The sequence below is a fragment of the Leptinotarsa decemlineata genome, unplaced genomic scaffold (assembly GCF_025532065.1).
Source record: "Leptinotarsa decemlineata unplaced genomic scaffold, Ldec_3_MD MMD2_P_RNA_scaffold_2, whole genome shotgun sequence".
Lineage (NCBI taxonomy): Eukaryota > Metazoa > Arthropoda > Insecta > Coleoptera > Chrysomelidae > Leptinotarsa > Leptinotarsa decemlineata.
The window spans coordinates 21,508,493-21,521,614 of record NW_027412529.1 but is presented as its reverse complement, the minus strand read 5'-3'; the positions used below and the strand labels follow the sequence as shown (position 1 = coordinate 21,521,614).

The 13,122-nt window shown below is 37.7% G+C and overlaps 1 protein-coding gene across 4 annotated transcripts in view; it reads left to right on the top strand.

Annotated features, from left to right (window-relative positions):
- Positions 1-2,544, top strand: part of LOC111513720 (uncharacterized) — a 37,171-nt gene extending 34,627 nt beyond the window's left edge. For all 4 annotated transcript variants that reach the window (XM_074185430.1, XM_074185442.1, XM_074185435.1 and 1 more), the window contains one exon: positions 577-2,544. In XM_074185430.1, coding sequence (XP_074041531.1) covers positions 577-986 — 410 coding nt within the window. In that variant the 3' untranslated portion in view covers positions 987-2,544. The remainder of the gene's footprint in view (positions 1-576) is intronic.
- The last annotated feature ends 10,578 nt before the right edge of the window (positions 2,545-13,122 follow it).

The following is a 13,122-nucleotide window of genomic DNA, read 5'->3' as shown; positions in this document are numbered from 1 at the left end:
CTTTCGCGGCCGAGATTTTCAGTGTTACTATCTTCATTCGGGTTTGAAGGACTTCATAGTTTGGAACTGCATCTTAACGTTTCGCCAACACGAGTGGCTGGCTTCTTCAGAGGTTTATTCATCTTGATGATTTATTGATGACTGGTGATTTTTAGTTGGTAGGTTGTATTTATGTTGACTCAGGTAGTCCGAAGTGTTATTATCTGTTAATGTTAACTTCGGCCAATAGCAACGCATCAACAAGAGAGGAGGACCAGACTACGAACTAGAAATCACCAGTCATTGGTGAATCATCAAGATGAATAAACCTCCGAAGAAGCCAGCCACTCGTGTTGGCGAAACGTTAAGATGCAGTTCCAAAGTAAGACTGCCTTCAAACCCGAATGAATATAGTAACACTGAACATCAATATAGTTAGGTAGTAAATCACAGAAACAAATTGTCATGTCTTATTTTTGTCTGGAGCAAATGCATTTGGCCACTTTGAAAGTACATGATGTAATTGTATTAATATAACTTTATTCTATTCTATCTTGAGAATTTCAATTGCTCATTTAAATATGAATTTTTCAACAGATCCTAGTGACCGTCGAGATGATCGTTCGGCTTATGACATTAACATAACTGTTAAGAAACCAGGTGACGATTCCAGAGGCCGACCAACTCTTGATCATTTTTCTTATCCACCACAAGATCCATACTATAGACCTTATGATCCCGCAGTTTCTGGACATTATGCAACTCCTCCAACTGGAACATATCAAAGCCCTCCAGGCAGAAACCCTGCTGGTTCTTCTGGATATGATCACCACCATGGTGTTCTTAATCACTCGTATGAAAGGTCTCGGGTCAATAATTCAAGAACTGGATATGATCAAGGCAGAGGCGGTAACAGAGGTAGAGGTGGTATAAATAAAAGAGCTAAAAAACGAAATAACAACAAAACAAATGCTGACCGCAATACATCGGATGATTCCGACAGTTAGATATATATAATAAAAATTTATTTGGAGACACACATTTCAGGTAATTATTTTTTATTCAGTTTGAAAGTGTGTCTCTCGCAGAGTATAATGAATACTTTTAATTTTGAGTCATAGAGTTATACTTTTATTTCAACAACTATCCCAGGAACTAGTTCAACAGTTACTACAGAATTATCTTTTAACTTTATGGACTATTGATTTAATAAGCTTGTTGAATTATTCCATTTTCTCGTATGTATTGTTTTTTTATTTGCCTTATATTGGAAATATTTTGAAGTTTCAATATTGAGTGAATATAAATATTTAATAAAACTGATTGCCAGGTGTTGCTCAATGACGATTCATACTTGAAACTCGATGTTGAAATGTCCTACTCTTTTACAAAGTGAATACTTTCGTGTCTTTGTTTGATGAGGTTTTAATTTTAGATAAATATAGATAAGTACTCATGTTGAAGGATTTTTTATGTTGGTATTGGAACATTTCATTTTAACAGATGAATTACAAATTTGCTCTGTGTTACAAACGTTGAGGCTATTCAGAAATCATTTCAAGATTGTTTTATTTCTATCAGATAAAAATACATTTATACAGGAAAAACTTAAACGAAAAATAAAAAACAAAAGAGCCCAATATACATACTAAAATCTATAACTAAAATATTTTACAATCGAGTAAGATTGTAACGGGATAGTAATGGGAATCAGGAGTGATCCTTAATGAAATATTGTTTATAAGTGATTTCATACAAATCATACTTCTGCAAAATATTTTTAAATGCAAATTATTGATATGTATTTCTCAAACTTGGGAGATACAAAATAATCATTGTAATAATGGTAAGAAGGTTTTTTAAGGTATTTTTGGAGTTCTGGAATGAATAATTATGATATTATTCATTTACAGTTTCACCATTCTATCTAGATTAGATTTATTATTTTAATCTTAGTGATATGAATAAGTATCATAATTATATGAAGAGAGAAATTTCTACTTTTCTGCAGTGTTTTGTTATCAAAACAAACTGTATAGGATGCATAACTTCCTATAATAACAGAATGGTGAAAATTTTGGTTTATGATAAGACTTTCACCAAAGAGAAAGGTAATCACTGCTTAGTTGATATAATTATGTGATGATGATTTTCGGGCATGCCCAGAAGTTATATCATAATAATTGTATGTGTATATTCTCTATATTATAATGATGGAATAGGAACGTAATAAACTTGAATATTCACTCTCCCACAACATATTAAAACATTTACAGGATTTCATGAAATATTTGTATTCAATCCTGTAAATCGTTTTCTCACATGATGGCCCAAGGAAAGGTTCATGTTGTTTTTGTTAATGGATAACAAAAGTAAAAGCAAAGTAGGGTTTTTGAAGTAACTGAAAAGTTGTAGATAGTTGATGCAGAAATTTTGGTACATCAGTTTTCTTTCAAAGGCAAATAAAAAATCAATAACAATATTATTTCATATCTGTTTTGTTTTGCTATTGATGTTATATGTTACCCATTATTGCCTTATATAATAAATGAATTAGTTTTCTAATTGTGAATTTTAATTTTGCCTAACTGGTTTAAGACTGCTTTACTTATTAAGTACAATTATTTATTAAGTGACTTCAAGCGGAAACCTTACACAAGAAATTTTGGTAAACATTTGAAAAAATGTGCAGGTTTTTGATAATCAGTTTAGATGCTAAGAGAAAAAATTCATATAAAATTTTTATGAGAATATAATTCAAATATTATACACATGCTTTCATATTATAAGTTATATGTATTTTTTCAGTGTGGGTCATTAAGTTTGCAAGAGATGTGATTATATTTTGAATTTATTGCACAATCAAAATTTAAATACTAACAAAAACTTTTGAATTGAAATATAAAATTTATTTTCGATTCTTATCATGCTTTAGGTGAACAAACCCCAACAAAACATACCAAATCTGTCAAGAATAGCCATGGAAAAAATAAGCCCACAAAGAAATAACAATTTGACAGTTTGACTTTTTGTAACCAATAGGTTAAGCATTCTTATTTAATAAACCTGCCTCATTACGAACGCCTTATGTAGAGTTAACTCTACCTGAAAAGGCTGATTAAGTTTGATTTGTGGAGATATAATTAACGATGACATCCAGAAAAACAAAATCACTATCCAACCATCAATATAATTTCAAAACATTGAAAACAGACAAAATATTAGCAAACAGTTACAATAAGAGCACACGAAAAATGTATGAACAGAAGATAACCGGCTAGAAGTACTTCAAGACAGTTACTGAAAAACTTTTAAAGTTCCACAAAAGTTAATGAATATGTGGTTGTGAACATTTTTTCGTAAAGAACATTTTTAAAAATAAGTACCACTCATATACGCCAAAATTATTAGTACATCTCATGCTGAAAACTATTATTTAAGATTTTCCTTTATTAATCCAAGGATAAACTGAGAAAATGCATTATTTCCATCATCATGGTCTGTTTGACGAGTAATGCACATTCACTTCAGATGATTTTATAAATTGTGGCGGCAGTCAACAAAAACCCAAATTTTGTTATCGATAACAAAAAACAAATTTATAAAAAAATAAACATACTTGAAATTTTTGAAGAACGAATTAGAAAAGTAATATAGTATATACAGGCCAAACTGGTAAAAATTTTGATATAAGGTACCACAAACATGTCATTTCGGATAAAAAAATCATTAATGTATGAACATCTTCAAAATTCGAAACATAAAATAGATAAAGATAATTTAAAAATCCTCTGCACATGCGAAAAAGGGAAAATGATGAATTTGTTGGAATCTATGGAAATAAACAAGTCAAAGAAAAATCCCAATTCTATTATCCTCAACGAACAACATGATCTAAACAATAGTCCTCTCTTGAACCTATAACCCAGTTCCCAAAAACCTACGTTTTATCAACATTTTTTGTTATGTTCATTGATATACTGCTATTAATTGAGGTTATTCCAGGTATAGACAATGTAGATATCAAATTATTTATGATAGGTATAGGCAATGTAGGTATCAATAATCAGATTTGAATGTAATCTAGTTAGTTTTGAATGACCGAAACTAGTCAACGAATATATAACTATCGTGGAAAATAGACAAAAGTGTGTTTTTATAGTGTATCCTCAGTGAACATAAATTTCCACAAAATAAACAAGTCGTCAATCAAATAAATCATTGATCCAAGGTGGTATACTCGTTCTCCAGATATCACAATACTTGAATTTTCCTTTTGGGATACTTGAAGCAAAACATATATGAGGATCGACTTTTCAGTATTATCAAAGAGCTTGAAGCATCCATAATATTTCTTTGCAGAAATATTCCTGCTAGGGTGTTGGTATATACTTTTGATGAATATTATAAGATACCAATTAGATGCAATTAACGAGAAAATGGAAATATAGAAACATTTTGATGGTTTCGTTATATGTGTTGACAAGTTTGTAAAAACTAGTCAACGCAACGGAAGCTGTATAAACTAATTCCTAATTTTTTTAGGCACAGGCTAGTAGAAATGAGATATTGTAGGTATGCTCCTAAGGATTGTAATATTTTTTATTTTTAGTTTATTATGATATATTCATATATTTAACCGGTTCATAATTTTTTATACCCCCTCCTGTAAATATCCACTTTTGCTTGGTTAACCAAAACGTATACAGAGTATTTGGGACCTGATACAACTGGTACTAGATGAGTCATGATGAAATCGTTTGAAATTTATTAGACTATCCCTGAATAATTGAAAAAAAAAACGTTGAAAATAGAAAAAAATTGTTAAGCTTTTATAAGAATGAATACCGAACCAATTCTGTCTACATCATCTGAAAGAGACGATGTATCCTGTCGCTTGGAATTTTGATACTTTACCCTATTATAGTAGATAATTGAATATTAATGTCAAACAATAAAAGAAATTTGATAGGTAGATTTCAAACCTCTGGCATAAAATGAATCTATTAGAAAAACTCTATACCAGGACAAAAATACGAGTACTGTCTTTCAACGCACGTTTGTCTTACCAATTTAGTATCATCAAGAGATTCCTGAAACTAGAAATATAATAAAGAACTGGAGAGAAAAGCAGAAAATTACCATAATTCGACTGAAACTCCAATGTCTTGCCAAACAATTTTCAAACTCAGAACCAGCTCTCAGAAAATCACATCTGGGAATCATTTGAAACAAAAATTGCAGCAGTATTTTAGTACTTTCCAATATACAGGTCAGACTTTTCGACAATTTTCGAAATGTAATCGGCGATATAGAGAATTTTATATACATTTTGTACAATTAAAGTCTATAGCTTTGAAAAGTCTGACAATTACATGAAATGCAGGGATCGACGAAGTATTACACAACAAATATAGGAAGAGGACATGAATACACAGTTTATAATTGGTTTATTGAATCTAATAATGTAGGGGGTAATGTATTCACAACCAGATAACGTAGAAGAGAATTTGTAGGTATCAGAAAAGGAAGAACTGATAAAACCGCCAGAAAAAAAAATGTAGAAGTCTATACCAAAATAAATAAATAGAAAATGGCAATACTATTTTATTGACCTAACAAAATACAGATTACCTAAAAAAAATTCAGATTAAAAATATAGAAAAAATAGAGATCAAATAAAAACAATAAAATACAAATTTTCTAGTATATGAAATCTATGGTAACAGAAATAAAATCAAAATGAATGATAAAATAAAACTCCAAGTAACCGGACCGAAGTAATATTGACTTATGTCAAAGAATTGTCCTGATAGGAAATTCGAAAGGAAAACTGAAGATAAGAAAGTTAATCTTCCCTGTTCCTACGCATCGATTTATTCGAGCGAAATGATTGGTTTGTGGACTTCGAAGCATCGATACATATGAAAATGAAATAAGATTTTGTCGGAAACCCCATAAATATAAGAAAGAATAGCTTTCGGGTGGCCAGTGAGCTTGGTAGCTAAATCCAAAACAAGCACTTCAAAATGCAATAATCTTCTCGACACACGTTTCACCAACCAAGTTGGCTTCTTCGGGAGATGTTTTCTTTTCAGATAGTTTTCTTCATTTCCTGAATGGTGAACTGATATGTGAGTCAAAGTTGTTGAAGATTTTTACCAATTTTTGTGACTCCGGTAGCTGGAAGGGATATGATAAAGTCATCTACATATACTGAAAGATACGAGAGATTCATTTTTGAGAAAGAAAGCTTTTGCCCATCTACTTCTCCATCTTTACACAAAATTATGTGGGAATCTTCCAAAGAAAGAAAGAAACCAATTACTGTCAAAATGAACTTTTCACAAGATGTGTAGATCATGCAAAAAAGTAACTTTCAGACACAAACTGGAAAGAAAACCTCTAGAAACAATACTTTCCACACAATGTACCACAGGTGAATTCAATCCTGCATCAATGTTCTTTGAACCCGTCACAAAGGACGATATACTTGAGGTTATCTCTGTATCTGTAGAGTAGGGAGGGTGAGTGTAAGCCCACGCACTTAGGCCACATGTGACCCATTGTACATCCTCCCGAGGAGTTGTCCTCCTAGGTCATCGTCCATCCTGGACAGGTCGCTGGGAGACATCTCCTTTATATCGGCAGGTGTAGGCCAAGACTCGCCGAACACACACTCTCTTATTGACGATAACTCCGGGCACTCGCACAGGACATGCCTGAGAGTCTCATCTTCCTGTTCACACATCCTGCATAGAGGTGTGTCCACTAGCCCCATATTATGTAGGTGTTTCCTTAGCTGACAGTGGCCAGTCAGAAATCCTACTGTAAGGCGTAGATTTTTCCTGGTCATCGCCAGATATTTCTTCGGCGCCAGCTTCCCAGGGTCGCCCAAGGTGATCCTGGCAAGATTACATCCTTTGATTTCATCCCATCTCTTTAGAGATTGAGCATGGGTGTAACATTTGACTAGTTCCGCAATTGTCGAAGTCATCAGGCCGTGGGTGCCACTGGGTCCTAAAATTCTTAGTCCAGCCGCTTCCTTGGCTAAAGAGTCGGCAATGCTACCTTTACTCCTGTCGTGCCCTTTAACCCACTTCAGGATAATGTTATTATCTACCGAGGCTTTGGCTAAATCTTGGTGGCACTCTAGTGCTAGCCCTGAAGTAACACGCTGTCTGTTCAAGGCTAATAGTGCTTGTCTGCTATCAGTGCATATTGTTATGTTTTTGCCAGAAATTCTTTTCTTGGTTATTTCTTTTGTGGCGATTGAGATACCAGCCAGTTCTGTTTGGACCACGCTGGTATTTCTTCCCATTCCCCACTTAATCCTTAGGCTTAGTGATCTGGAGTACACTCCACATCCTGAGCCTTCTTTGGTTTTTGAGCCATCTGTATAAATCCGTATTGCATTTGTAGTATCTGACTCTGTGTTCTGTTTAATTTGTATTTTGTAGGGTTTATTAAACACAAACCTGGGTTCAATTGCATCACTTGTTGCCTGCAGCAGAGGTTGCGCATTAAGCGCTTCCCGCCATAGGCCCAGCCTCAATTGACCCATTCCTACTTCGAGGTTTACACCTGCCGTCGCAATCGTACCATGGCCATTAACGCAACCTCCTTAACGTACAGATCCAGAGGGGTCAGACCCGTGATTAATTCCATTGCCGCGGTTGGTGTTGTTCTCATGGCTCCTGTGATGTTTAAACAAGCCAGTCGCTGTATTTGATATAATTTTTGGATGGCCTGTAGAACTTTCGGTCCCCATGCAATGGCTCCATACGTTAACATAGGTCTTATTATTGCAGTGTATATCCAGGCGACTACACGGGGTGAAAGACCCCATGCGCGTCCCACTGTCCTCCGACATTGCTCATAAGCCACGTATGCTCTACTCTGTAGATGAGAGTTCCATGTTAGCTTTTTGTCGAGGATAGTACCAAGGTATTTCACCTCTTCAGAGAAGTTTAGTTTGCTTTTGAAGATTTCGGGAGGTTTTAAGCCCGTTAAACTTCTTTTCCTGGTGAAAAGGACCATCTCAGTCTTCTTGGGATTGATCGACAGTGAGTGTTCCTTACACCATGTTTCTATTAATTTGAGCCCATCCTGCGCTCTATCGCACAGTGTGTTAACAAATTTGATACTATGTCATCTGCGTATGCAATTGTGTAGAATCCATTTTTGTTAAGGTGATTAATTAGGGTATCCAGGCAGGACTATGTTCCAGAGAAGGGGTGATAAGACCCCTCCCTGTGGACATCCCCTCATGACCAGTCCTTTTACTGTGATGTCTTCTACATTAATACTTATTGCTCTGCTAGAGAGCATCTGGAGTATCCATTCTCCTACTACCAGGGGTACATTCCTGGTTTTTAAGAAAAACGATGTGAGACTAATTGGTCGGAATGCTTTTGGTAGGGTGTAGTCCATCCTACCTGGTTTGGGTATAAATACTACTCTTACCTCAGAGCTAGAGAGGTTCTGAATATTCCAACCAGGTGTGGCATAAGAGTGTCCAGTCCCCACTGAAGTAGGGCTGGTCTTATACCGTCAGGCCCTGGTGACTTGAAGGGGGAGAAGCCCGATATAGCTCATCTTATTTTATCCTCATCAATTACTGTACTATCATATTGCCAGTCATATTGTGAGGGTGTTATTGGTACATCCGTCCAGTTCGCCGTTCCAGGAAATACAGAACCTGGGAAGTGAGTTTCCATAAGAATCTCAGCACTCTCCTGGAGGTTGGCGGCCTTGTCGCCATTTTCCCTCGTCAGGATGCCGATAGTCTTATGGTGGTCATTTGAGAGTGCCTTCTGTAGCCTAGAAGCTAGTGGAAAGTCTTCGACTGCCTCACAATAGGCTCTCCAGGCTTCTCTTTGCTTTCGTCTGTAGACTTTTTTGAACTCTCTGAGGTTGGCTTGATATATAACCCAGTCCTCTTCGAGTCTTGTACGTTTTGCCTTGTTAAAGGTCGTTCTCGCTGTTTTCCTGAGGTGTTCCAATTCAGGGCACCACCATGTGTTGGTTGGACAGGATTCCTTATAGGCAATGCCTATTTTGTTGTGGATAGATACTGTGTACCTTTCCAGTTCTTCATTGTTGCCAGGAGTCAGGACCTCTGTTTCCCGCAGAGCTCCTCTTAAGAGTCGATTGTAGAGAGCTACATCCGTCCTCTTCGGGTCACGGGATTTCACAGTAGTCCTGAGATCCTGGCTTACCGTATAGGTCAGCCAGCGGTGGTCTGACATAGAGATATGGTCCAAGACTTGCCAGTCTTGGATTTTGTTTGATATTTCGGCTGTCGTGAGCGTAATATCTATTAATGTTTGGCTACGGGCATTAATAAATGTTGGCTCCGTGCCTCTGTTCAAGATTGTTAGATCTTTCTGTATTATATATTCATATAGTGACTTACCTCGGGCGTTGATATCCTTGCTGCCCCAGCTCACGTGGTGAGAGTTTGAGTCGCAACTCAATATGAGCTCCACTCTCTGGTTGAGGCAGTGGTCCACTAGTACCTCCATTTCTCTGGTCGGTGGTAGGGTGGCTGCATCTGAAGGGAGGTACACCGATGCGATTATCAACGCCATATATTTGCCTTTCCCAAATGGACATTCAACTTTTACCGCAGTGAGATCTGAGGTGCTGAATTGTGCCATCAAAAACGCTCTGTATTTCCTAGGAACGTAGACAGCCGTCCTAGGTTGCTGGTTGCTTGGTAAGCTGAAAATTTGACCAGTTAGGCTACCGAAACCAGTAATTTTGGTCTTTATTATCCAGGGCTCCTGGACCAAAGCTATTGCCTCCTCCAATACATCAAGGTGGCGACATAGTGTTGCCGTTGCCGCCTTTTTGTGTTGGAGGTTGCATTGTATTATTTTTACTTTTTTTCCAACGTCCTTGCCCATGAGACAGTTGTTGGATACAAAGTTACCTTTAGAGGTCCATCTGCTCCCCTGCTTAGGGGGAGGTGGCCTCGCTGTTTTTGGGTGCCTCCTCCGTCAGGTCATCGACTGTCATCTGTTCAGATGCTTCGACTTCCTTTCCGGGACGCGTAGCTTAACCTCATCGACTTCTTCTTTAGGACAGTCATATCATCGTCTCCGATCCCGAAGACGAAGAGGTGTCCTTGTGGGTTCATCTTAACCTCATGATGGAAGGTGCACCATCTTGCTACCTTCAGGTCAGGGTTCTGCGCCTTCAGCCGACGCAGCACCCTCTCCTTTTCACCGGATGTCGTCTTGTGGACGTCCTCCGGAATCCAGAGTGAGGCTTTGGTAAGCTTTGGGAGCTTATACACACTGACGACCGCAAGTGATGCCTCCTCCCATGGCTTAATATTCATTGTGGCTTCCTTCAGCCACTCTAGCGTCACGTCGTCATCGCAGACCACTCTGATGATTCCACCGGAGTATGTCTACGACTTGAACGTGGGCGGTTTGCTGTTGTTGCTGCAGGCGGAGAAGATGATCTTGTCCAGCTCCTCCAACAGTTGTTTTTTGATGAGAGTCTCTCGTTCTGCGGTAACCTTACCGTACGGGTTAGTCTCATCTATGATGGCTACCTTGAGGTGTCTCAAGGCGGCCCACGAAGGTTTTGGAAGGTGCAGCGACATTCCTGTCGCTGCGCAGCTTCTTCAACCTTCTTGGGGTTCCCTCCGAGGAGGTACTCGTGTGAGGGCGCTTTCCTGCAGTGGCAGCCGGTTCCTTGCCTTTTTCCAAGGCGGAGCTCTTGGCGCCCTCCACAAGAGGTGCCCTTGTTGTTGAGGATGGAGCGGGAGAGGGGGAGGGTGCACTGATAGTTGCTGCCACTTCTGCCTCTTTCGCTCTCTTTCTCCTCTTGGCCTCTGCGCCGCTGATACGCTTACGCCTTGGCCTTTGCGTTAAGTCGCGAGGTGGTCTGCTATGTCCAGCCTCTTTCTGAGCGGTAGCTTGGGGTGAGCATTTCTGTTCATCCCCAGCCCACGCCCTAAATTGAGGTGAGCATTGCTTTCCAGCCTCGGGATTGGTTGGTTTTTTATTTTTCTTTTATTTTGTGTCCATGTATGTTCCCACGAGTAGCAAGGAAAGGGTTGGTCACCTCTGGCAGAGCCTCGCATTACCAGAGGAAGGCTAGTTACAATGAGGTTTCGCCCGGTTCCTCAAGGGGATCGTTCGTAACCGCATATAACCCTGCGGCCATTCAGCTGTCGATACGATTCCTTACATCTTAGCTTGAGTAGGCTGGTCCGCGGTGGCATGTTTTGCAGGGCTTTTGGGGGTTTTAGTTCCCCTCACCCTACTTATTTCTGCCACTGACCAGGAGTCCGTCAACCCCGTCCGTTAGGCCACATTGGCTTCCCGGACAGGACCTCCAGTTCCCTGGCCGTTCCCCTATCCGCCACCTGGGGACGCGCCCGATAGGTAGCCCAACCGACGGGTACTTGAGGTTATAAACTCATTACCGAATAAAAATCAACAGGTCCGGACGAAATTCCGATTTCAGTAATTCAGACACCAGTAAAATGATTGCACTAGCTTCCAGCATATCATCAATCTGTCCATATTGCGGGGTAAATTTTTCTCTAGCCTCAAATTAGCCTCTATAATTCTTATTTACAAAAAAAGTAATTTAAGTAATATTGAGAATTATAGACCAATCGCTTTACTGAGCATTTTTTCTAAACTGATAGAGAAAGTAATGGCCAATAGAATCACACATTTTTTTCAACAAATATCAGGTTTTTATGTGACAACCAGCATGGGTTCCCTAGCGGTTTATCAACTAAAACAAACACAATAGAATTTATGCAATATGTCAACAACAAAATGGACTCTGGCGAATTTCATATCTGATAAATTGTCCGCGGCCCAATCAATGAGTGGATCGTGTCCTTCCTCGAACGAAGAAAGTTCATTGTTAAGATTGATGACGTCATCTCTGAGGAATTTGAAACAGATATCTAACAGAAATATCTTTATTTTCATTAACTACCTTCCCATTCACATATCTCCAGGAAGTGTGCTTATGTATGCAGAAGATATTTGCATTACTATGTCAGATACTTCATCTGAAAGAATATCCGAAAATATCAAAACAATCCTATATACTATAATATACTTCAAGGACTGGTACTTTGAAAATAAACTTATGATTAATCATAATAAGACGGAATATATAGAGTTTTATAGCAAACATAGAAAACCTTTGCATTTACCGCTCTCATTTGAAGGAGTTTCAATTGAGCCATCCATAATGGTGAAGTTCTTAGGAACAATTCAACTGCAACCTATCATGGAACTCGCATGTCGATGTAGTGTGTGGCAAGCTGAACATATGTTTCTATGTGGTCACTACACTCCAAAATTTGCTGGAGAATGTCTGCTTGAAGTTTACTATGCACTGGGGTACTCCGCTATTTCATATAGTATCGTTGTGTGGGGACAAGCGTCCGAACTACAAATAGTGTTTGTGTTGCAAAAACGTATTATTAGACGTATTTTCTGCTTATCTTAGAACATCATGCAGACACTTTCAAAAGTGATAAAATTCTCACGGTGCCCTCTATTTATATATTAAAAATGTTGACTCACATTTTTATGGAACGCCGTTTTACTTTTAATTGTCACAAATATTCATTCCTCAATTTATTCAACTAACAATTTATTTGATTGAATTCAATTGATTCATGCATTTGTTTGACACATTAAAAACGATTGTTCGCAAAATTTGTTCTATTTTAAATGGCACTTGATTTAAAATGTTACATTAATTAATTTGTTTGATGAAAAGTTGGGAACAGTTATAATATAGATTCATTGTTTGAAATTCTTGGAAGTAAATGTTTGTCATATATACTTTTTTTGTAACTATCGAATAATTCACTACAATTTCTGTGAAACATGATGAACATTTTTTGTTGATAATTATAGTTACATGAATTAAAACGATTGTTGATAATTTTAATTCGGCGCTAGCGTCGAGCGGATACTTGCAGAAGCTGAATTTTTAAATCTGGCAACATGATAGTCTAGTAATAGTAACACAATATTCCGTACGACCGCAGTGCCGAATAAAAATTATCGACAATCAATTTATTTCATGTATCACCTAGAAGCAACAATCAAAACAATTCATTTTTACAAAATACCAATAGAAAGT